Source organism: Notechis scutatus, unplaced genomic scaffold (assembly GCF_049901735.1).
Source record: "Notechis scutatus isolate UNSWTSFEM ecotype Mainland unplaced genomic scaffold, rNotScu1.2 NSCUSCF31, whole genome shotgun sequence".
In the NCBI taxonomy this organism is placed as follows: domain Eukaryota; kingdom Metazoa; phylum Chordata; class Lepidosauria; order Squamata; family Elapidae; genus Notechis; species Notechis scutatus.
In genome coordinates, this window is record NW_028263154.1 from 177,778 (window position 1) to 201,715 (window position 23,938).

At 46.8% G+C, this 23,938-nt stretch overlaps 2 protein-coding genes across 18 annotated transcripts in view; one reads left to right on the forward strand and one right to left on the reverse strand.

Annotated features, from left to right (window-relative positions):
• Nucleotides 1–23,938, reverse strand: part of LOC148128511 (uncharacterized) — a 190,457-nt gene that overhangs the window by 136,099 nt on the left and 30,420 nt on the right. The window contains exon 1 of one of the 3 annotated variants that reach the window (XM_087948898.1): nt 1,931–2,967. The exons of 1 other annotated variant lie outside the window; for it this stretch is intronic. Coding sequence is in view for 1 of the 2 variants with exons in the window: in XM_087948896.1 (XP_087805022.1) it covers nt 1,935–2,155 (221 nt within the window). In the remaining variant the exon portion in view is untranslated. Of the gene's footprint in view, nt 1–1,930; nt 2,968–23,938 lie in introns of those variants that run through there. One more of the 3 variants, XM_087948896.1, reaches the window with a different exon arrangement.
• Nucleotides 1–23,938, forward strand: part of LOC148128512 (vomeronasal type-2 receptor 26-like) — a 215,008-nt gene that overhangs the window by 102,094 nt on the left and 88,976 nt on the right. The gene's annotated exons all lie outside the window — the stretch shown is intronic.

Consider the following 23,938-nt stretch of genomic DNA (forward strand, 5'->3'; position numbering starts at 1 on the left):
ATGGAAACGGAAGAAGAACAACAAGGAAGAGACGAAGACGCCATCTTCATTGAATCCCAAAACTTATTTAAGGAAGAAGGAAGGAAGAGAGCAAGGAAAATGAAGGACTTAAGATCTAAAAAAACATTTAAGAAAGAGAAAAATATGATGCAAAGTAAATATAATGATAACAAAACAGAGAAAAAGGTAACACAACAGAGAAGGGATCCCAGCAAGGCAGAGGTTAGAAGAAGAAGGGGGTAGGAAGATTTGGTGGGGGGAAGAAAGAAAGGGGAAAGGCGGAGAAAAGCCTCAAAGCTTTAAAATTGGATGGGAGAAGAGGGATTTTTTTTAGAGACAAAGGATGAAATATAAATTTCTGTAAGAAAGATTCTGCTAAGGTACAGAAGATGGTATTGTAACATTTATATTTGAAATAGTAAATTAGAATGGTTTAAGATTTAATAAGAAATTAAAATGTTGAAGTTTTTAATAATGATTGATTTTAAAATGTAATAAAATATCGAAGGAAAGGAGGATACAATGTATTTAAACATTTTTGGTGGATAGAATGTACCAAGCAGAACCAAATTGGGTATTTGTTATGCTGAATGTTAATTTACTAACTTAGGGGAGGATAGAAAGGCATCATACTCTGATTAGTGATTTCAGGAGAAATTCTTTTTACTATAAGAAGAGATAGAGGATAAATGAATGGGCAAAAGATACAAATTTAATGATTTAATTAAGATGGATTAAATAAGATAGAAATGTGAAGAGTGATATGTGCTATTATTTTAGCCCATGCAAAGAGAGGTAACTGGGGCCAAGGTACTTTACTAAAAGATTTTTTTATGTTTGTTTGTGTTTGTTTGTGTTTTATGAGAATATTGGGGAAATTATTGTAGAAAGACAGGGAAAGATTTAATATGTAATGATTTGTTTGTTGTTGAAACTTTTAATAAAACTTGTTTTAAAAAAAAAGATTCAGATGGATCTTGATGGACTAGAACACTGGGCCATATCTAACTAAATGAAATTCAATGTAGAGGAAAGTAAAGTCCTACACTTAGGCAAGAAAAACCCAAAGTACACATATAGACTGGGTGAAACCAGGCTCAATAGCAGTAACTGTGAGAGGGATCCTGGAGTCTTAGTGGACAACCAGTAAGTTAAAGATTAAAGATTGTTAAAGATGAGCCAGCAGTGTGCAGCAGCAGCCAAAAAAGCTAATGCAATCCTAAATTGTAATGCAATCCTAAATTGTATTAACAGAGGGATAAAATCTAGATCAAGGGAGATACTAATACCACACTATACAGCCTTAGTAAGACCACACCTAGAGTACTGCATCCAGTTTTGTTCACCAGATTACAAAAAAAGATGTTGAGACTGTAGAAAGAATACAGAGAAGAGCAACCAGGATGATTAGGGGACTGGAGACTAAAACATACAATGAATGGTTGCAGGAACTGGGCTTGGCTAGCCTAGTAAAGAGAAGGTCCAGGGGAGACATGATAGCGGTCTTCCAATATTTGAGGGGCTGCCACAGGGAGGAGGAAGGGGGTCAAGCTATTTTCTAAAGTGCCTGTAGGCCAGGCAAGGGATAATGGATGGAAACTGATCAAGGAGAGATTCAACCTGGAAATAAGGAGAAACTTTCTGACAGTGAGAACAATCAGCCAATAGAACAGAAGTTCCCTCAGGAAGTTGTGGGAGCTTCATCGCTTGAGACCTTCAAGAAGAGATTGGACTGCCATCTGTCAGAAATGGTGTAGGGTCTCTTGCTTCACAGGAATAAAGCAAAATAAAGCAAAAGAGGGAAGGCATGGAAATAACAATCATTCAGGAAATTAGACAGGTCCTGCAGTACAAAAATAAGTGAAATAAGAAGAAAAGGAGTGTTAGAATTGCACATGGAAGGGAGTGCAACTCCATCACCCTGCATGACTTACGAAGGATAAGGTATGGAAGGAGGGCTGTTGAAAGGCCACATTATAGGTGACACAAATGTTGCAGTTTTGACCACACCAATGAGATGGTCTCCAGGCCTGTAAAAGCTCCATGGATTGTTCCCATCCTGGTGCTCCAAACTCAATGGGCATTTCCTTCTCAGCTTCATACAGACTGATGGGGACACCAGCAGCATCAGAAGCAGAAGCAGGAGGTCCATCATTCATGGCATTAATCAATCCACTTCCTGTTTCTAACACAAACAACAGGAACAGTTGGAAAAATTCAAAGACTCTGAGAAGTGCCAGTGGCTTTCCTGATCTAAACAGAGAATCACTCAGTTTCATCTGCAAAGGAGAGAAAGGTGCAATCAAGAGCAGAGTCTGCACCTGTCCCAAAACTTGGTCCCAGAGAGCTTCACCCAAGGAATTTATCCTTTTCTAATACAAGATCCTTTGCATGTGGCCTCAGTCTAATGCCTACATCAAAGTCAAAAACTGGAGATACAGCATCACAGGTCTCAAAGGTCATAATTACAGCAAGAAGCAACTTCTCCTCTTGGGATCCTGAACTTTTTCCGGGCTCCATCTGCAGAGGAGAGGCTGGAATAAAACATGTTAGTAAAAATTACAGATACACTCCTGGGATCATTGTTCTGTTGTGGTTGTGGTCCTTCCTTCCTGTCAGGGCAAGTCCAGAAAGTGATGCTGGGGAAGAGAGTTCAACACCCAGGAAATTGACTTCTGCTGTCCTTCAACATGGCCTCTTGTCTCCAGAGATTGCTGGGGAAGGTCACCCAGAGCTATGGAGTTTGGTGCCATTTCTAAGTTAATCCCATTTAACTGTAGTGTTGCCTGTCTTCTAATGATAATCGGTACCCTTGATCTCTGCCCAAGGTTAAGAGTATTTGGAATTTTGTTCTATGTCATAATCCTACATATTGATCTTAATTGCAGCCGATTTTAAAATTGCTTGTGCCTGAAGTGAAATTTCATTTCCCATCTTTTCTAGCAATATTAATTTTGGGATAAGTGCTCATTAAGAAGCAGGAAAGTGACAACTGGTGGAGTAGATCGTTGGGTAAATAGGGAGAAAGTTATAGAATGAATGGAAATTTTTATTTTTATTTTCTTGTCATTCCTGTGTTATCTTACCATGTTCCTATAATACACCAAGGTTCTTTATATTGTGATGTTTCTTAGTTTTTTAAATAAAGAATGGACTGTAAAGTCTGCAGCTGAGATCTATCAATCCATATCTATCTATCTATCTGTCCGTCCATCCATCCATCCATCCATCCATCCATCCATCCATCCATCCATCCATCCATCCATCTATTCATTAAATTTACTGGCCACCCATCTTATCATAGGGAAACCCTACAAAGATGTCAGTGATGCCCACACTGTGGTGGATGGTGCAACCTGATTTCTAGCGACATGATTTCTGGAGATCTGGTGGCTCTTCCTCTGTTGTGGGGATCTTCTACTGGGGGGGGACGGACCCCTCTGACCTTCCCAATTTCTGGGACTGAGACTTTCTATACCAAAAAACCTCCAAGGGGTTTCAAGGTGCTGTTGGAACTCCTTTGTTCCGGGTTTAGTTGCATCCGTTGTTCAGGGATGATGTTTCTTCACTGGGGGGGGGACATTAATATGGACTTCTCGGCCCAGAAGAGGGAACTGTGGGGGGCTGAGTGTGGGGGGGAACTGAAGGGACAGGCAGGCCCACCCTGGCAGGGAGGAGCAGAGGAAGGCCCGTATCCCAGGTCCACCGCTTGGAAGTTCTCCCCCTGAACCTCCCTCAGATTCTGCTCTCAGGGCCTGCAGACCAGATCCTGGCTGGCTCCGGGTTCAAGCTGTGGCTTTTCAGGGCCAGGTTGATGTGCAATGAGACTCTCTTCTCCTTCAGGAGGTTCACAGCCATGTCTGAGCGAAGCTGGGTGAGGCCCAGAGGGGAGGAAGCCCCTCCTGGGTCAGGAATGAGCCCACCCCAACTTCTGGGTTTGTCCCAGGGAGACCCCAGGGGAGGGGAGGAGGGGGGGCTGTGGTTATCCAGGGCTTCTCACATTCCCTGAGGAGGCTCCATGTGGACCTCCGGTTTATGTCAGGGGGACTGCAAGGACCCCGGCCTGGTCAAGTGTGTTGTGTGAACGGGGTCCTCGCCAGAAGAAAAGGGTACCCAACACAGGGAGTTCTTGACTTATGACCACAAATCAACCCAACATTTCTGTCATTAAGGGAGACATCTGCCAAGTGAGTTTTACCTTTTTTTATGACCTTTCCTGCCACAGTCATTAAGTGAATCATTGCGGTTAATAAGTTAAGAACCCGGTTGTTAAGTGAATCTGACTTTGCTTGTCAGAAGGTCGCAAAATGGGACCACGTGACTTGGGACACAGCCATAATGGTCATAAACGTGAAATTGTGGCCAAGCACCTGAATTCTGATCTCTGCATTTGATGCTGCAAAGGTCATTAACTGTGAAAAATGGTCCTAAGTCCCATTTCTCAATGCAGTTGTAACTTGAATCGGTCACTAAATGAATGGTTGTAAGTCGAGGCCTGCTTGTGTATCTCCACTTGTTCAACTTCTCTCCCAGGAATTCATCTCCTTCCGAGTCTCCATCATCCACTGACTTCTTGGCCAACAGGTTCAACCTCAGGAAACAAACCATGGTTAAGAGGTGCATGTGTGAATGTAGCCCCTGGGGAAGAGACCAGGTTCGGAGGGTTGTGTGGATCCCACCGGTGTCAGTTGGGTGGGTGGGGCTTCAATACGGGGGAGGGGCTGAGTTCCAGTCCTGCCTGGGGCGCCAAGCCAGCTAGGAGGCTCTGGGCCAGCCGCTCTCTCGGAGCCCTGGGAAAGAGGCAATGGAACCACTTCTGAGCAGCCTGGCCAAGATCTCTGGGCCGGCCTCCCTGGGGGCTTCTGGACCACCTTCCCACCCATCTGGCCGAGGCTGAGGGGCCTCTCTGGGCCTGGCTTCCTCCTCACCAGTCAAGCAGCCTCCAATGGGCTGGATTCGGGGGAGGGTTTGGCAGGGGGCTTTGCTGTGAGAAGGGGGCATGGAGGGGTCCTGCAGGGCCAGGGGGTCTGCAGGGGGTCTGCCCCCTCCCTAGTGAGGGCAGGGAGGGAGGGGGCTGGGGGAGAGAGAGGCAGCCCCCCCCCAATCTAGTCTGGGCAGCTGAGGTGCTGTCAGAAAGCCCGCCTCTGAGGGAGGGGCACTCCTTGGGATTGGCTGAAAGGGAGAGCGGCTCTGACATCACAGGTGGGGACAGGTAGAGCTCCAAGGTGAGCCCTGGGCACCTGCAGGCCAGGTCGGTCTGGTGGGGTTCAGGGGGGAGGGGAGGTCAGCCTGGGCCCCTGCTGCCAATTTCCCCTGGGGACAGCCAGGGGCTTCTTCCTCCTCCTGCCTTGGGAAGTGGGGCACCCCGTGGAGAGGGCTCACTTGGGCCTTGCAGGGCAGGTGGGGGGATCTGCCCCATGGGGGCCCAGGGCAGGTGGGGAGTGAATGGGGTGAGGGTCCCCAGGTTGCATCTCCTGCAAGGATCCGAGTCTGGTATGCCAGCTTTGCACATGGCAGGTGGGGGCTGCTGTTCCCGCAGGGGTCAGGGGTTGTGTGAAGCCGACCCAGCTTGGTCCAGGCCAGAAGGAAGGGCCAAGGCCGGAGGAGAATCTCTTGGGAGATTCACAGGGCTTCCGGTGCCTTTTGGGGGCTCAGGATTGGACCTGGCCCTCCAGCCAAGCCCAGCACTGGTGGGGCCCCTCAGTCCCCGTTGCAGGACCCCACGGCTAAGTCCCTGCAAGGGGGTTGGGTGAAGGTCCCTCCAGGTGGCTTCAGGGGCTCAGATCCATTGACCTGAATGAGCCCAACTCCTTTGAGCATCATGGGAGTTTGAGTCCTCTTTCACCTCTGTACCGGGCCGCAAAGAAATTTTTTTTTAAAAAAATGGCAGCTTTCTTCGCCTTCGGTGAATGCTGCTGGGATCATTCCTCTCTCAGTCGCTCTCTCGCTGCTTCACCAGCCCAGGAAGAAACTGCTTCAAAGAAGCTGGGGGGGGTGGCTTTTCCTGTCGCCGCAGCTCCTCCGAAGCGCCCGTTCACCCCCACCCCGCCCGCCCGTGCGCGCTTCAATTCAGTGCTTCGTTCTGCCTGCCTGCCTGTCTGGTTGTTTGGGAGCAGCTTCGGCTGAGAATAATAACTATTCGCCTCTTTTTATCAGCCGAAGCTGCTCTGAAACGAAGGTAGGCAGGCAGGCAGGCAGAACGGAGCACTGGGTTGAACCGCGTGCAGGCGGGCGGGTGGGGTGGGGGTAAACGGGCGCTTCGGAGGAGCTGCGGCAACAGGAAAAGCCAACACCCCCCTGGCTTCTTTGAAGCAGTTTCTTCCTGGGCTGGTGGAGCAGCGAGAGAGCGACTGAGAGAGGAACAAGGCAGACACCTGAGGGAGGGAGGGAGACACCTGAGGGATGGGGCTGAGGGAGGCAGGGCCGAGGCGCTCCCTGAACTTGGTGGTTTGCTGGCAGACGTTTTATTACCCGACTAGGTAACAACATCAGATGTTACCTAGTCAGGTAATGAAACGTCTGCAAGCAAACCACCAAACTCGGATTCTCGCCCCCCCACCCGTCCTTGAAAAAGTGTTTGTGCTTGAAACTGGTCCCTGGTACAAAAAAGGTTGGGGACCACTGCTCTAAGGGGCAGGGGTCTCGTCCTTGGAGCCCCTGAAAATATGGACAGAGTTTTGAAATAGGTTGACTCCATTTCTTTTTTTTTTTTTTGAACAAATTTTATTTTCAAGACAAACAATACATAAATACACATAAACACAAAAACATAATAACATAAAAAATCTCTTTTCTGAAAGTTGCTTAGTCCCGGGTTAAAACTCTTGGTACAGACACAAATTCAAATTCATATTCATTTTACATACCATTTCATATCTTATTAGCATTTTCAATTTTCTATATGACTTCTCCTCTCCTTTAAATTTTCTCAATTTTATTTTATTTTATTTATCTCCTCTCAATTCATATCATAATATTTATTATTCTTTGTCTGTTTTATTCCAACCAACCATTTATTTTTCTTCTTTAAAGAAAGAAGAAAAAACTTCTCCTGTACACTATATGGAGTATGATGCCTTTATCTCTTTCCCCACTTAATATAAAACACATGACATACATTGGGATTCTGTCTGGTACATTCTAAAAATACTATATTATCAAAAGTAATACAAATCTATTCATTAATATTGACATTTATTAATATCTTAAACGTTTAACTCATTGCTTTTCAATTAAATCACATACTTTTGTGGGAGCCCTATTTTCCATAATTATTCCCCCCCACATCACATATTATAGCTCAATATTTCATTAAAATGTTCCTCCTTCTTCTACTTCAAATCTCATTTCACAAAGAATTTCACTAATATACCATATTCTAATCATTAATATTAACAATCATTTATATCTTAAACAATTTATCCATTTCAATTAAATATCATGCCTTTGTGGGAACACTTATGCTTTCCAAAATTATTACCCCCCACATCACATGTCTTAAATCATATTTCATTACAGTTCTCCTTTTTCTTAACAAAAATTTCACTAGTTTATATTAAATATTTTATCACATTTTAAATTACATATTATTTCCAATTTTCTATGGTTATTTCTAGCTACAAATATAAAAATGCAATCTTATGTACCTTTCTAGAATCCCAATTTCAATAAGGTTTATCCATTATCTCGAAAAAACTTTTGCTTCATCGCATCTTGCTTCCCACCATTAGGGCTTCTCATCCCTTCCTTTCTCTCTTGCTTCTTCTTCACCTTGTCCTCTTTAACCCCTTGTCTCTCCACCTCCCTTTTATTCTGCTTTCCCCCTTTCTGTTGTTTCTTAACATAATATCCCCTTTTCACCTTATTTTTCTCTTTTTGGGCTGTTTTTCCAGATCTTAAAGACCGTTTTTCCTTTTTCTCTTGCTTTTTCCCTTCTCCAGTCAAAGTCATTTGTTCATCAAAGATGGCTTCTTCTTCTTCTTTGTCCCCATCATCCTCATTCTGCTTCACATAAGTATAAACCGCCATTTCTAAGTATTGAGAAATAGTGTCAAGACCATCTTCCCCTCCTTGTTTTTCTCTTTCATATTTTTGATATATAAGTTTCAATCCATCCATAGATGATGCCATTGTGTAGAGAAAAAGTTTTTCCAAACAACCACCCAGATGTTTTAATCAGAAGTAATTTCCAAAAGTTCCAAAATCACCAAACAATCCAAACAGACTATTTCTTTTACATACCTTCTTCTTCTTCACTTTCTCTTTCTGGGGTTAAAGTAATCACAAATCCTTTTCAAATATATGTTTTTGGAAGTTTTTTAATGTTTAAGAACTCTTTGCAATTCTAGGCAATCTTCTCCTTATTTTCAATTTTTTGCTCTAATTTTTTCACTCTCCATTCCCATTCACAGCCAAAAAGGTGTTGTTGTTTTTTCCGCTGTCACTTTAGGAAGGAGAGTAGAACAAAGAAAAACTTTCCCCTTTAGAGTATTTGCAGCTTGTAACTCTCACAAGGAATAATATATACTTAGCAGCCTTCAAGGTTCCAGGTCACTTTATCCCGTCTTGTCCCGGTTAGAAGCAATTTTCACTGTTCTTCCAGCTTCCTCCCTCCTGCACCTGCTTTCCCGGCTGCAGCTTTCTTCGTGGCGGCCATTGCTGGCCGCCGTTCCTCCGCCTCGGGAAAAGGGGTTTAGCCGGCTGGGGAGGGGTTTGCAGCACCCCCAAACCCCTTGCCGGATCCCCCTGTCTTCAGCTGCCTCACGGGCAGCTATATTCCCCAGATCCAAATGGATCGGGAGAACCTTGGCGGCGAATGCAGCAGGGATCGCGCGGTCGCGAATCCCTGCCGCCGCCGAAAGCTTGCAAACCGGAAGAGGTTGACTCCATTTCATGCATTCTGGCAGGTGGGAACCTTCCCCGTCCTGTGTTCATGCATGAAGCAGGTCGTCACGCTATGCCACCATCTGGTTTATGTGTTTTGGCCTGGCACCTATTGCCAACATTGCAGTTCTATTCCATCAACCTGGGTTCAGGGTGTTGTGTGGACTTACCTAGTGGGGAGGGTCAACTCAGCCTGTCTGCACACAGGATGGGGAGCTTTTCCTAGGATCTGTTTCTGTCTCCTTGGGGGTTTTCAGCAGCTGCAACACTTGGAGTAAACTACGGCTGAGCGAACGGGGGTTGGCGGAATGTGTGAACCAGATCAGAGTTTGGCATTCAGGGAAAAAAGTTGGGACAATGGGAATGGGACAGAGAGGCAGCTTTAGGGGTGGAGGGGGGGCAGGGATCCCCCCCAATGTCTGGACAAACCTCGATAGAGATTTGGGTGTTCAGAGGATCAACTGGTGACTTTGATGCTCTTTCTCCTGCTTGGAGCCACAGAAATGGTTCTGGATGCTGGTTTCCAGTATTCCCAGTGAGGCCAGGACTGAGGATACTGGGGCTGCTGCTCCCCCAGGGCAGAAAGGCTGGGGGCAAATCCCAAGACCGAGAAAAAAGGGAGAACGTGGCTGTGACCCTCTCTGGGTCGGCTTTCTCTCTCCCTCCTGCCAGGTGTTGGGAGGAAGGAAGGAGGGAGGCAGCTGCTTCCCAGGGTTTTTTCCAGGTCCTCTGGGTGGATCTCTGTCCTGCCTAGATTGAGTGGCTACCCATGTGGGCCTCCCAAAGGCCTGGACTCCAGCCCCCATCGTCCTCAGCCCCAGCCGTGCCCTTAGCAGAGGCCCCAAAGGAGGCCCAGCGGAGGCTCTTCCATCCCCAGGGAGGAGCCAGGGGGCTCAGGGGTCCCAGCCAGAGAGCAGCGGCCATGGAGGAGGAGGAGGAGGAGGAGGAGGTGGTGTTGGTTTGCGGCCAGAGAGCCTCACTCAGGATCCGGGGAGCTTGGGCGACTCTGCCTGAGCCTGAAGGGCCAGGAAGGGGCCGGATTCACAGGGCGTCCCAGGCTTGGCTCCAGGGTGGCTCAGGGGAGCCTCAGAACCAGCTGGGATGACTTCCAAACCAGGATCCGGGTCTTTAGGGGATATTGAGGGTCAGTCCAATTCACGGTGGCATGTTTCACTTCTGATGGCCATAAGAAACCACGTTTTCTGCATTCTGCAAGCCGCCAATGACTGAGGGTCTCTTCAGGGGTCTCTGTTGTTTCTCAAAATGGAGGCAACGCGTGGAGAGAGGTTGGTCTGCATGAGTGTTTTTCAAACTTGAAGAGGAATGGACTTCAACTCCCAGAGTTCCCCACCTAATAATGCATGGACTTCATCATGCTGGGCAGGGAATTCTGGGTATTAAAGTCCCTTCATCTTCAAGTTCCAAGTTTGGAAAATGCATGTCTACCTTTTTCCCTGAGGTGAGGAGTTAAAGCCCTGCACCAAGACTTGGCTAACTCACAGGTTGCTCAATCTATTTTGTTTCTTTCTCTGTGTCTCCCTCCCTCCCTCTCCCACTCTCCCTCCCAGGTAACCCCGGATACCCCTCTGAAGACCCGGCCCTGCTTGGCTTCTTCCTGACAGGAGCCTCTCCTGGAAAGACACGGAGCCCAAGTGAGGCTGGAGAAACCCGGGGCTGCGTCCCCCAGCATTCAACCAGGGACTCATAAACCAGGTTAGTCTCTTCCCAGAAATGGGGCCTCCCTCAAATCCCTTCCTCTTTCCTAGCCCTCTCTATGGATCTGGGCTTTGCTTTCCCCTGAGTGCCCCATGTATGAAAAAAAGTGGCAGTGGAACATGGGACTTGGGCTTCCCTCTTCCCAGGACTTGCCTGGCCTCTACATCGGAAAAAGAGGTAGGGGAACTATTTGGATTTTGGCACTAAATAGGCATAATGAAACGCTGAAGTTGAACGTGTTAAAAAGAAAGAATAGCTAATAACTGGAATTAATGAAATTAATGAAAGTTTAAAAAGGGAAAAAGGGAAAAGAAAGGGTGGAACATGGAAACAGAACTGAGCCCCCCACTTAATGGCAAAGGGAAAATTTCAGTGACTCTTTGAAAAGTGCTTGGTCTTTTTAAAATTGGAATTTGAAAGGAAACAAAAGGAATTCCATTATAATAAAATAAAAACCCTGAAAAGTGAAATACTAGAATATTACAAGAGAAAAAAGACACATGAAGAAATTGCCCTGGGATTATTTGGTGACTTTGGGAAAAAGTTGGAAAAGAAATCAACAGAAGGAAGCTGGAAACAAAGATTTATGGACACTGACTGTTGAAATTTAATATAAGGGACGCTGGTTGCAATAAACTACTAGACAACTGGATTGGACATAAATATTAAAGAAAGGAAAATAAAAGAAGTAGTAGTGTACAAAATGGGAGAAATGTGTGTGGAAATAAAATTGGAACAACAAAATAGGAAGGAAATGATGAAAGAAAGCTTGGAAATGTACAGCATTATACTACAAAAATTAGAAATGGTAATGCAGATTAAAGAAGAACAAAGAGAAACAGAGGGGGGGAGTGAAATAAAGAGGAAACCAGCCCTAAAGAACAAGTGGAACAACATTAAGAAAAAAAGAATTAAAAATGTGAGGTTTGATGTGATAATTAAAGGGGGAATTGTTTGGAAAATTAAACAAAGGAAAAGGAAACAGCAGAAGAGGGCATTACAGAGGAGAAATCAAGAGAGGGAGGGGGATAAAATAAATAATTGGAATAAGAAATGGAGAGAAATTATAAAGGAAAAAGGGGGAATTAAGAGAAAGGACCAGAAAATGATGGGAAGTAGAAAGCAAACAACAATGAAAAAAATTATATAGTCAGGAGAATGAGAGACAATGGGTAGAAGAAGAACAGGAAGGGGATTCTGCAAGGTAACGTGTCGTGATATATAAGAACATAGATTTAAAAATGGAAAAGAATGGAACTGATATTTTTCTTTTAAGGATTATTGTTAAACCAGACATAGATTTAAATGAAATAGATATGGAAATGGAATTTACTGTAAGAATATTAATTTATATTTAATAAAGCAGTGAATAAAGTTAAAATGAGATGAGAATTGTAATGGAAAGACTATTATCAGTTTCTAAAATTAATTGAATAAATATTTTTGAAATAGATGATTTAGAATGTAATTGAGAAAAAAAAATACCATGCGGAATCTGCACACACACACACACACACACACACACACACACATAAATACATGTGTGATATGTAGTAGTTAGATTGTTATTAATGTAGAATGTGATAATTAAAAAATGACTATACTATGGTAAAACTTTATAATGATTTAAAGGGAATAAATTGGGGGAGTGTATAAGGCAAAGGGGTGGCAAGCTCAAATTGACAATTAAAGGGGACATCTGGATTATTAGAATTAGGATGGAATCTATTGAACAATGAATGGAATAATAGTATGCGATGAAATTGCAAAAGTGACAGATAAAAGTAAATATATGTACTGAATATAGAAATGAAATAAGAACCTTAGACAATACTGTAAAACAAGATATGAGAATATTTAAAGAAAAATGAAATAAGTTATGATATGAATTGGAATTGGATAAGTGTAATGAATATAAGAATATTTGAGAATATTTAAAGGAAAATGGAATAAGTAATAATACGATATGAAATTGAACACGAAAGATGAATATGTAACTGTTGTGACTGAAAGGATCGATCCTGCTGTGAGTTTTGATTCTGATGACTCTGAGGATGAAAGGCTGGAGCCTGCTGAGAATTTGGAGTCTGAATTGTTAGAAGACACAGATGTGAGCCAGGGGATGAGAGGTTATCACACAGACATTCTTCGCCTGAACCCTCGACCTCATTCATGCCTGAAATTGAAGCACAACATGAGTCAGAAGAATCGAGCGAAGAAACGGACAGATTGTGGCTTGATGCCAGAACTAGAAGGAGGCTAAAACGTCAAGCTGTGGGAGGCATCAAGCCAGACGTTGATTTAGGGAGATTGACACGCCCATCTAGGTGTTTTACGGAGGCAAACTTAGTTAGGAGAAGGGCGAGTCAATAATTAGTACGTTGCCTCAAGGACTATAAAAGGACACAGCTGTGTGGGGAAAGATTTGTCAGGAACAAAGTGTCTGTTTGCGTGACAAGGTTTACAGCAGAGGCTTGGAGCTTTGAGGATTTGTGCCAGAACTGTTTTTGCTGAACAGGGCGTGTATATAATTGATGACAGTCGTTATCTTGTTAAACTCCTTTCTTTTGGACTTAAGTTTTGGAACGGCTGCTTTTGGTTTTGTGTTGTTTGAACTTTGAAGGGGAGCCATAACATGTAACTATGGTCATTTTGTATTGAAATGTAAAAACCTGGAACCACGCTGTTCACCAAGAGATGTTTTTTTAAATATTAAAATAAAAAAATTATTAAAACAAAAGAAAGGGAGGCAGGGAACATGGGATATGGGTTTCTGCATCCCCAGGTCTCAAAGAAGGAGGTTGAAAGAGGATTTTGCATGTCTGTTTTCCGTCTGCAACACGAAGCTCCTGAGCTCCCCTTCCCTCCCTCCCTTCCCCACATGGGGTGAGAGGCTGCCTTGATTTCTCCATCTCTTTTCACTTGGTTGTCTCTGACTTCTCCCTCTCTGTGCATGTGTTTGTCTTTGGGTGTGATTTTTTTTCAACTATGCAAAGTTCTGATAACTAGTTTTTCATTAAAGTTCATTTTATTCTTGGAATCTGGCCACACTATTACATCAACCCCTTTGTGAAGGTGTCACTGAACATCTGTTTTCAAAATAAAGAAAATGTTGCTTCCATTTCACACCTGTGACATGCTCAGACATTAACTGTCTCCCGGGATTGTCTCTTTAACCACGATGCCAACAAGTGTCACACTTCTTTTTGTCTTCATCCACAGGTGCCGTGTATTCCCTCTGGGGCCAATTTCAAGAATGAAGCTCCCAAACCTCTCAATTCCAGATGACAGATTTAATTCAATCTCTGTCCCTGTCATTATGAACCACATAGGGATTATTTCCCTTTCATTTCCCTGCAGAGAAAGGCCCAACAAACTCTGAGTGCAAGAACCAGCTGACTTATCCAGGGATCCCTCCTGAGAGGGAGAATTATGATCAAAGTTTCAGCTCTGCTCTGTGGCCGAATCCTCCCAGGAGACTCTGGGCAGAGACAGGGAGCTTCTCTCTTCTCCCCCTGACCCCGGAGGCCCCAGATGGAAACTTTCCCTGCTGGAGAACTTGGCTTCAGGCAAAAGGTTTCATTGAACAATTTGAGAACTTTGAACTTCTCTCCTCCTTAAAGATCAGGGCTGCCTGGATCCCTTCCCAGCAAAGTTTGCTCCCCTGAGGAAAAGAAGGGCTGGGGGCAAATGGAGCCCCCAAGAAGCCCCTTTTCCATCTCTGCTTCCTTACAATTCAAGGGCTGAAAGTTTCTCCTGGAGTCCCTTGGATTCCCTCCCCCCACAAGGCCCTTCTTTATGCCCAGGAGGGTGGGGGGTCCTGGCTGTGGTTGGGCAACTCCTTTCCCCCTCTTCCCATTGGGGCGATGGCTGGGCAAACCACCTTTGGGGTCCCTGCAGAGGCAGAAGAGGAAGGCCGCTGGGCAGCCCAGCTAGGTTGGTTAGCATTAAAGTTGGACTGCTCAATTTCTGGTAAGGGTGTGTGGGTGTGTGTGGGTGAGTGTGTTTGTGTGTATGAATGCTTCGTTGGCCAAGTGTGATTGGAGACACAAGGATTCTGTCTTGGTGCAAATGCTCTCAGTGTACATAAAAAAAAAGATACATTCATCAAGCATCATCAGGTACAACACTTAATGATAGTCATAGGAAACAATAATCAATCAAATCATACTAGGAAACCGTCAAAAAATCATTAGGATACAAGCAACAAAGTTAAAATCATATAGTCACAAGTGTGTGTGTGTGTGTGAGAGAGAGAGAGAAAAGTCCAACCTCCAATAGACATTCTACCCATCCTACAGAGTCTATACAGACAGTATATATTCTATACATCCCAGGATTTCTCCCCTCCCACCAGGGTGGAATCTTACCAGGCGTGGGAAAATCCGCCGCTCCTTTCCCACGGGGAGGGCACCCAGGCCCTTTTCCCACCGCCTTCCACACTCCTCCCCCCGCCCAAGGGGGAACCCGAAGGCCCTTTGGTTCCCCCCAGCAGCCTCTAGGACCTCCCCCAAAAAAGACCCAGCCCTCCCTGCGCACAAAGTCCCACCATCGCTCCAGGGTCCCCACCTGAGCAGTTCAAGGCGGGAAAGGGGAGGAGCCCAATCCTGGCCCGCCTTCCCGCAGGGGGCAGAGCAGAGCCGATTCCCATCGCGTGACACCCCCCACGGAGAGGCCCCCCTCCTTCCCGCCGGGGAAGCCTCGCAGCGTCGGGCGCAGAAAGCCGGGAGCAGCAGTTTCAGAGGAAGAAGGGCGCATGCGCGAGCAGTTGCATGGAGAGACGATTCCACCCGTGAGGCTCTTTTCCAAGGAAGGCCGGAAGTAGGCATTCCTTTCCGCTCTAGGACCTCGCACCTCTCTGGCCTTAACCCTTGCGCTGCGCCTCGATCAGTCAGGCACAGATGACGCGGACTACAGAACACGTGAACCACCCGGTCTCCCTTGGCGTTGGCCCTTTCTCGAGCCCCGAGATGCTCCTTTGCGGCCCATCATCCACTCCCCGCTCCCGTCAGGCCTCAACGCCGCGTCTGCCTCTTGCCCGCCTCTGCTTCTCTCCATGCCCAGCCTGATGGGAAGGGCGAAGGCTTCAACCCCCCCGCAGCCGCTGCAAGAGGGTCTGGCAGGGAGGAGCCGCCCTAAGAAGGGGGTCCCTGCAGAGGGCAGCCTGCAATTGGGGGGGGGCTTTGGTGGAAGGCGGCTCATGTTGGGGCGGGAAGAGGGGCAGCTGCACCTTCAAAAACGCCCTTTAATCTGGAGGTGTTTCCCCCCCCCCAGAGATCCCAGATCACTGCGATCGGCTGCAAAAGGATCCCCTTGACCCCCAGGGAAGCTTCTCCCTGTCTGGAGGGGAGGCTGAAGGGGGTCCCTGCTCTCCCCAGGAGCCTCTTTCCTCCCTGCAGCCCCATAGACACCCTGCCAGCCCCAGGGGGAAAGGGGGTCACAGGGCAGCAGAGGGGAGAGTCCCACTGGGAAAGGGGCCTGGGGGGGCTGTGGCCCAGCCTCAGGAGAAGCAGCCCCCAAGGAAGAAGCGCCAGTCTGCCCCCCCACTTCAGGGCTGCCAGGAGGGACCCTGGGAAATGGCGGCAGCCTCCCCACCCTCTGTGGCCGGAGCAGGAGGGGCCCCAAGGCTCAGGTGGGGGGTGGGGGTCCCACTTGGAGCCCTTCCCGGCCCTCCTGTTCCTGGAGACGGGAGCTGCGTTTGGGGCGGTGGAATGAGGCTCCTTCCTGGGGAGCAGAGCTGCTCAGGCTCCCGCCTGTCCTGGGGCCGAGACCGGATGGAGCAAGGCCTCCCTTCTCCTACCCTCCTCCCGGCTCAGGGCTGGCCAAGGGCCCGCAGAGGAGGGGATTCCTTGGCTCCCAGGCCAGGAGGAGGCGGCCCTGGAGGAGCAACAGTGGCCTCAGCCCAGAACTCCAGCCTCCCGGAGATCCGGGACCACTGAACCCATCACTCCCTCCCAGACTCCTCCCCCGTGGGAGAATCCACCGCTCTTTTCCCACGGGGAGGGGCAGCCAGGAGTCTCTCTTCCACCTCACCCCGTCCCCGCTCTGCCAAAGGGGACCCAGAAAACCCCCTGGCGCCTCCCCGCAGCCCCCATAAGGTCCCGGCGGTGCCTGCACGCCAAGTCCCCCAGCGCCCCCCAGCAGTCAAGGCGGGGCAAAGGAAGGGGCCAAGTCGGGGGAGCAAAGCAAAGCTGGATTCCCTCCTGCGAGCCCCCGCCCATCCTGAAACCTCCGATCCTGGGCGAACAGAGCATGCGCGAGAGGGCGTTGCCATGCAGTGATTTATGTACGAGGGGAGGAGAGAATTCCACGCGGAAGGAAGCGGGTACTCCTTTCTGCTCTAGGATGTCACAACTCTCTGGGCTTAACCGTGTGCTGCACTCTGCTCTGGCAGGTGGAGATGAGAGATCTGAACTCTCTATCACCCAGGAAGTACTACTACAGGGCGTCCCTGGGCCTTTCTCGAGCTGAGCTCCTCCATGTCACATCATCCACTCCCGCACCCGTCTGGTCTCAAGGCCGCTGGGATTGGGGCGCAAAGGCGTGTCCCTCTCCGGCCTCCCTCTCGCAAGGAGCTGCCGTGGCTGGGCGGGACCACCAGGGCGCCCTCCGCAGGCGGCCTGCAAGTCTCAAGAAATGGACTGAGCATGCGCGTCTGCCTCTTGCGCGCCTCTGCTTCTCTCGCTCCCCAGCCTGATGGAAAGTCCCGGGGGAGGGGAAGAGGGGAGGGCTTCTTCCGGGTACATTGTGTCCCCCCGCCCTTTGCACCTAGATACGCGCCCCCAGCCTCCCCGGGTCCAAGATGCTGCAAGAGGGTCTGGCAGGAGGAGCCTCCCCACGAAGGGGTCCCACCAGAGGGCAGGCTGGAGGCGGGCGGGGCTCGCAAGGAGGGGTTCCTATTCCCTCCGAGCCCGATCGCAGCCAGTGCAGGAGTTTCTCTCCTTTTAGGCTTCTTTCCCACTTGATGCCAGGAACGTTTGGATGCTCTTTGGGAGGCCGGGAAGGAATCTCGCCTTTAGGGGTCTCCCCACAAATGCCAAGCAAAGGGGGGGTGGCCACTGTCCTCTCCTCCCCCAGACAATCCAGGACTTCCCTGCAGGGGAGCAGCTGGTGGCAGCATTGCTGGGGTCCCATGCACAGACAGGGAGGGCGTTTTGCGAGCCTCCCCCATTCTGTGTGTGTGTGTGTGTGTGTGTGTCCATCTGCCTGCCTGGCCCTTTCCGGCCCTTCAACTGGACTGTGAGGCTGGTGGATGAGTCCAGTCCGAGACTCAGCCTGGATCCCCCTCCCCTCCGCAGGTGGGAGGCCCAGAGCGTGGGAGAGGGCTGGGAAGGGCCGTTTCTGCCCAGCTCCAAGGCCGGGAACCCTGGCAAGGCCCCCCACACCCCACGAGGCCTCTGTGTCCAGGCCTGCGAGGCCATCCAGATGATCCCCGGGGCCTGGAAGCCGCTGCCCACCGCTTGGAAGGCCGGGGACAGGATGGGCCCGGGATATCTGCAGGAGCCTCCCCTCCTCTCCGGGGGTCCCTCCCTGCCCGCCCCATCGAGCCAGAGGGGGGGCTGCCTCTAGGTCCGCCATCCGGGCAGATCGCCTGGAGCCCCTTTTCCAGAGCAGCCCCGCCGCTGAGGAAGAGGCTCCCACGGGGGATTCAGCAGCCCCCCCTATTATTTAGGGAATTGTGTTTGTGGCTTTTTGTGCTTTTTCACACAGCAAAACATTTACTATGGAATCCATTATAAGGCATGCTGGAGGCTATGAACTTGCATGGATTTTAAAAATTATTTTATTCCTTTGTCGTACATCAAGTTCCATTTCTACAGCGACAGTGCAATGTCTGTGTGGGGTCTTTTTTTAAAATATCCATCATATTTTACACCCTGATTATGACCGTTATACTCCTCATTGTACAACGGAGCCTCCTTGGAAGAGACTAAGATGGGGCGCCGTCATTATAACCGTTATTCTCCTCGTTCTACCACAGACCCAAAGGAACAAGGAGCGCTGTGATTGGACGAGACGCTCAAAAGAAAAGGTGCCTTTTACCCAGACAGGCGCTGAGAAAGAACGCAGGGGGGGAGGGCTGAGAGCTCCGGCTCCCCTCAGAGAGGAGCGGCGAGGGTCTTGGCGGGAGGAGGGGGTGGAGGGGATGAGGATTTGGGGTCCCTGTAGGGGGTGGCTGGTCTGGGCCAAGGAAGCAGGGCGGGCGAGGAGAAGGGGGGAGGCGGCCTGTCTGGGTGGGCGGGAAGGGAGGGCGAGGGGACAGAGCATTTGGGGGAGGGGTCTGGCCTGGGGGGAGTGTGGCAGGGGAGAGGAGCGCTTGGGGAGCAGGGGGCCTTGAAGAAAGGCGGGAGCGAGGGAACCTGGCAGCACCGGGCGGGGGGGCAAAGTGCCGCTGAAAGGCTGGAGAGGAGCCGCCGGAGGGAGCGAGCTGTGGCTGGGGGGAGTGAGAAAGACTGCTGGAGCAGTCAGGTAATATTTGCTTCCCATCTTCAGGAATCATTGTATAACCATTTTTATTCCTTCTACAAGTCCTCTTGTAAAATTTCCACTAATCCCATAGTCTGTACCTACCTTTTTTTATCTCTCTTAAAATCTGTTAAAGCAGACCCTCCCATTCTGCTACTTGCAGTCCAAGCTGTGGCCCCTGACCAGGATGATATTGTACTTGACAAACAGACACTAATTCTGCAAGTTCTGTTCCTGAGACAGAGGCATCTTTTTTACAAGCCTCAACCATTTTCTGAAAAGAAGACTGAACAATAGAGTCAGGAGGCTTTTGCCCTGTACCTGCAGAAGCTGAGAGAATGGAAGACATATATTCAGGTGAAGAAGGAGGATAAATGACAACATTAGTATAATGTGAAGGTGGAGGTGTTAAAAGAGAAAATTCATTGTGACCAAATTTTTCAATTGCATATCTACATAAATGCCACACCTGCAAAACTTCTATTTCTGCTCTAGGTTCAGTATGCAATGTTTTCCCTATACGTTCCCAATCAGTTAATTTTAAAGACCCCTCTTTTGGATACCATAAGCACTGAGTTGCAATCTCCTGAACCAGCCTTAAGAGATTTTTTCTCTGGTACCTGAGTATTATTTTTCTTCAACAAATAGCCTAATTCATCTACATGCTTCCTTTGTTCCTCTGAAAGCGAAGACCCCATACTTACAGAAACCAAAAAATGGTTGAGAAACCCCAAAGGGTTGAAGGTGCACCAAATCCTTGCTGGACGAAGTAAGAGGGTCCCTGTGCATGCGCCACTTGTTGCAATGACGAAGCAGTCGAGGTGTTTGATCATTATCACATGAATCATGATGACTTTATTGGAGTCTAGTCTTGTATTTATACACATTTTTAGTAATCCTCTAACATTGGTTAACTTTCGTTGTTGCTCAACCTTTGTTACTGTCTAGCATAGTAATTAGCACAATTAATTATCTCGTTAAAGTCTAACACATGTTTACTTCCTCTCTCTAATCCTTCTTTACATTAGTGACTTTGTTTGCCTGAGTTGTAATTACTTGTAAACATTCTTAATCTGAGGTTTGCCATCCAAGATAAGAGTGTTCCTGCAATTACAACTCTACAGTAAACGAGCCTTACATCTTACAGGCTTCCAAGGTCGAAGTGCCATAATCCATCACTTGGGGCCAGGTTAAATCTACTACATATCAAGCTCAACAACCACTGCAACAGGCCTCATTCACCTCAGACTCCTGAAAATCTTGTTGCTGCTGTTTTTGCTATTATTACTGCTAATTCTGTTACAATTTTACTTTGTATTTTCTTGTTTATAGTTAATGGTGTTTCTGCTCAAAATGACACTTCTGTAGTTCGTCTTAACCCTAATTTGTGGGTTCGTCATGCCCAATACATGTTTATGACCCATGGCACACATATTACTTTATACTATGAGCCCCCAGTGGCATTTGGTCAAATTTCTTTTACCCCTAACTTGATCATGTCTTCTACATTTATTGTCTCACAACTACAATCTATTTCACACTCCTGGCTATTTTCTAAACCCCCTATGCAATTGAATTCTGTCCGTTGGCGTTACTTGAAAGTTAGTCAATTTACAAGGGGTCTGTGTTTCTGTTGTCACGCTAAACACACTTGGCTTCATAATTGGTCTGATTATGATGCTGCTCAGCACATATTAAAAAAGCTAGGGAATTATAGTTATTGTTCTAACTACTATTGGTTGTCAGGTACCTTTAATTCTTCTTTGCATGAACTTAATATAGCTCCTGATATGTATCCTGACAATTTTCCTATTTTTAATGCCTCTGATCAACCAATATGTGGTTCTTTTTTGATAAATATGCCACTAATGTTCATCCTCAGAATTTTTCATTCTTTGAATAAAACTATTGAGGATGAGCTTGCCAATTACAATCATACATTCAAAATAATATCCATGCTCAGTACTCACCTTTTGAGTGGCTAACCAATTGGCTCCCTGATTGGTCTTGGCTCAGATAGTTTTTCTTTTATGTTATAATTATTATTATTGTATTAATTGTAACCTGTTGTTTTATTCAATGTATTCCAAATTTATTTGCATTGTTTCATCCTGCTTTCCCCTCTCTTACTCCTTTACAATTGCGATACATTCATAAATCTTTGAATCCTCCATTTAAAATAAAAAACGAGGATATGTTGAGTTGTAATTGCAGGAATATCTTTATCTTGGATGGCAAACCTCAGAGAAAAGAATGTTTCCAAGCAAATACAACTAAGGCAAACAAAGTTACTCATCTAAAGGAGGATTAGAGAGAGGAAGTAAACATATGTTGGACTTTGACTAGAGATCATTAATTGTGTTAGTTACTATGCTGAACAATAACGAAAGTCAAGCAGAAACCAAAGTTAACCAATGTTGGAGGATAACTAAAAATGTGTATAAATGCAAGACTAGATTCCAATAAAGTTCATCATGATTCAGTTGATCATGATCAAACACCTCGACTGCCTCGTCATTACAACACACGTGTGAGATTTAGTATGTGTTAAATTTACTGCACATTCCAAAAGATAAAATATGAGTGGACCGATGATCAGATTGATGTCCATGCTTGAAGCATAGAAAAACAAGGCTTTGTGTATATCTGGATGTCCTTGGTGTTGTGATGGTCAGATGGGGCTCACAGTTTAGGAGCAGACTGAGCTCACTTTCCCTAAAACTTGCGTGTTGTCAATATACACAGCAAACACACCCACACAATATGTCCCCTTCCCAAGAATGGGGACACACCCACCATGGTGCACTCAAAATAGAAAGGGATTAGGATACGTTTTAAGATGGGAGACTTCTCCTGTGGCCCCTGGACCTAAACCCAAGACAATGTTTCAGAGATTCCTTAGCTTAGGTGTTGTACAAAGAAAAACAGGGCAGTCAGGCCTAAAGAAGGTGCATCCTGTAAAATGGCATTTCCAGAACCTTCCATCTCCGCCTTCATTCCTCAAATGAAACAATGGCATTGTTTATGGAGCCTACCCATCTTCTGAGGAAACGCACAGCGTAATTTTTGCATGAATTGCGGTCAATTTGAGGTGAGCTTCCTGACAATAATTGATTTAGGACTTGTTGGTTGTATCGGCCAATATTCGGGAGGCTTTGAGTTCTAATCCTCCCTCAGGCAGGAAAACTTCCTGGGGACTTTGAGCGGATCACCAGGAGACTTTTGAATTCCAGTCCCGCCTTAACCCTTATTGAATTTGGGGTGGGAAATTTGGAAACATTTTCTCAGATTAATGTGAGATACTAAAATTGGAGATTCCTAGAGTGTGAGATGGCCGAGCGTCCAATGTTGTGGGAAGTGATGGAGGAAAGTGAAATTGTGGGATAATCGCTGTGGTGGGGATCAAATTTTTTTACTACTGGTTCTGTGGGCATGGGTTTGTGGGTGGGGCTTGGTGGGCGTGGCAGTGGAAAGTTACTTCAAAAGCCCATTCCTACCTCTCCCGACTAACCTGCTTTCCAGCTCCGTTCTCCTGTGCAGGGCAACCAATCGAGCCGATCAGCTGGGACTCAGTGGGAGGCAGAGAAGAGATGAGGCGGGGCCAGTCAGAGGCGGTATTTGCCAGTTCTCCGAACTGTTAGGGATAACATTGGTTACCTAACTTAGTTTGGTTAAAATAATAATATATAAACTATGTTAGTGAGTTTAAGTGTATGTATCACTTTAAACTGTAAACCAAGTTTTTAGGTGCGGTTGTAAAATCACCATAAGAGGAGCAAGAGAGCTCACTGTTTTCCTCGGCTTTTACTGGAATGCTGACAATGAAGGATTGATGGTGATAAACTGCGTGTTTGCTGAGAAGAAGAAAGGAGGTTTGATTTTCTTCATATCTCTGACTGCAAAAGAGATATATCACAGGACTGATTGATTGTAAGTTTACTGACCTCTTTTTCGACACTGGACTTTGCAAACTGAATAAACCCCGGACTGACTGAACTTAGTGTATGAAATATGGACTGTTTTGACTATGCTATAACTCTTGCTGGAATAAAAACTATTTAACTTGCACAGTGTATCTGTCTTACTGAGTGTAAGCTACTACAACGTTATTATCTCACATATCTGCCTGTCTGCTAGACTGCCGTTGCACGTTCTGCTGGGGTGTATATCCCTAACACGAACCACTCAAAATTTCCACTACCAGTTCTCCACAACTGGTCAAAACCTACTGAATTCCACCTCTGGATAAACCCCTCTTCCATGTGGCACAAAGCCACAAGTCTCTGCCTTCTTCTACTGCTTTTAAGAGAACCAGAGGGATTTGTGTGAATCTTAGACTGACCTTCTTCTGATCCAACAGAGCTTTTCTTATCGCCTTCAAATGGAAATTGCAAAGGGATCCTATTCGCAGTTAGGAACCATTATGAGACATAAAAATTGATTCCCAATTGATCAGCAATCTCTGTGGTTGGAGAGCAGAGCAGCTTCCATGGGTGCCTCTTCCTAGAAACCTAGAAGTCCCCTCCCACTTATTCAGCCCCTTCTTGGACCTGGATGAACATTATGCAGCATTGGAGGTTTGTGACCTGGTCAATGATGCGGCTGCCTTGAGACAGGATCCTGCAACCTACTCCTGGGAAGAGTCCCAAAGTCCCCTTTCTCTGGACATCTTCTCCAGCCCTTCACAGATGAGACAGGCTTGGAGGAGGAGAAAGAAATGCTTCAGGTACAAATTGTAGAGTGGAAAATTAAAGAGCCTGAAAACGGCTATTTTATTTCTCTGGTTGTTGAAAGAAAAAAATATACACACTTCATTTTTTTTTTTTTCTAAATGAGGTTTTATCAGGGAAATCAAGAAAGACTCATATAAGAT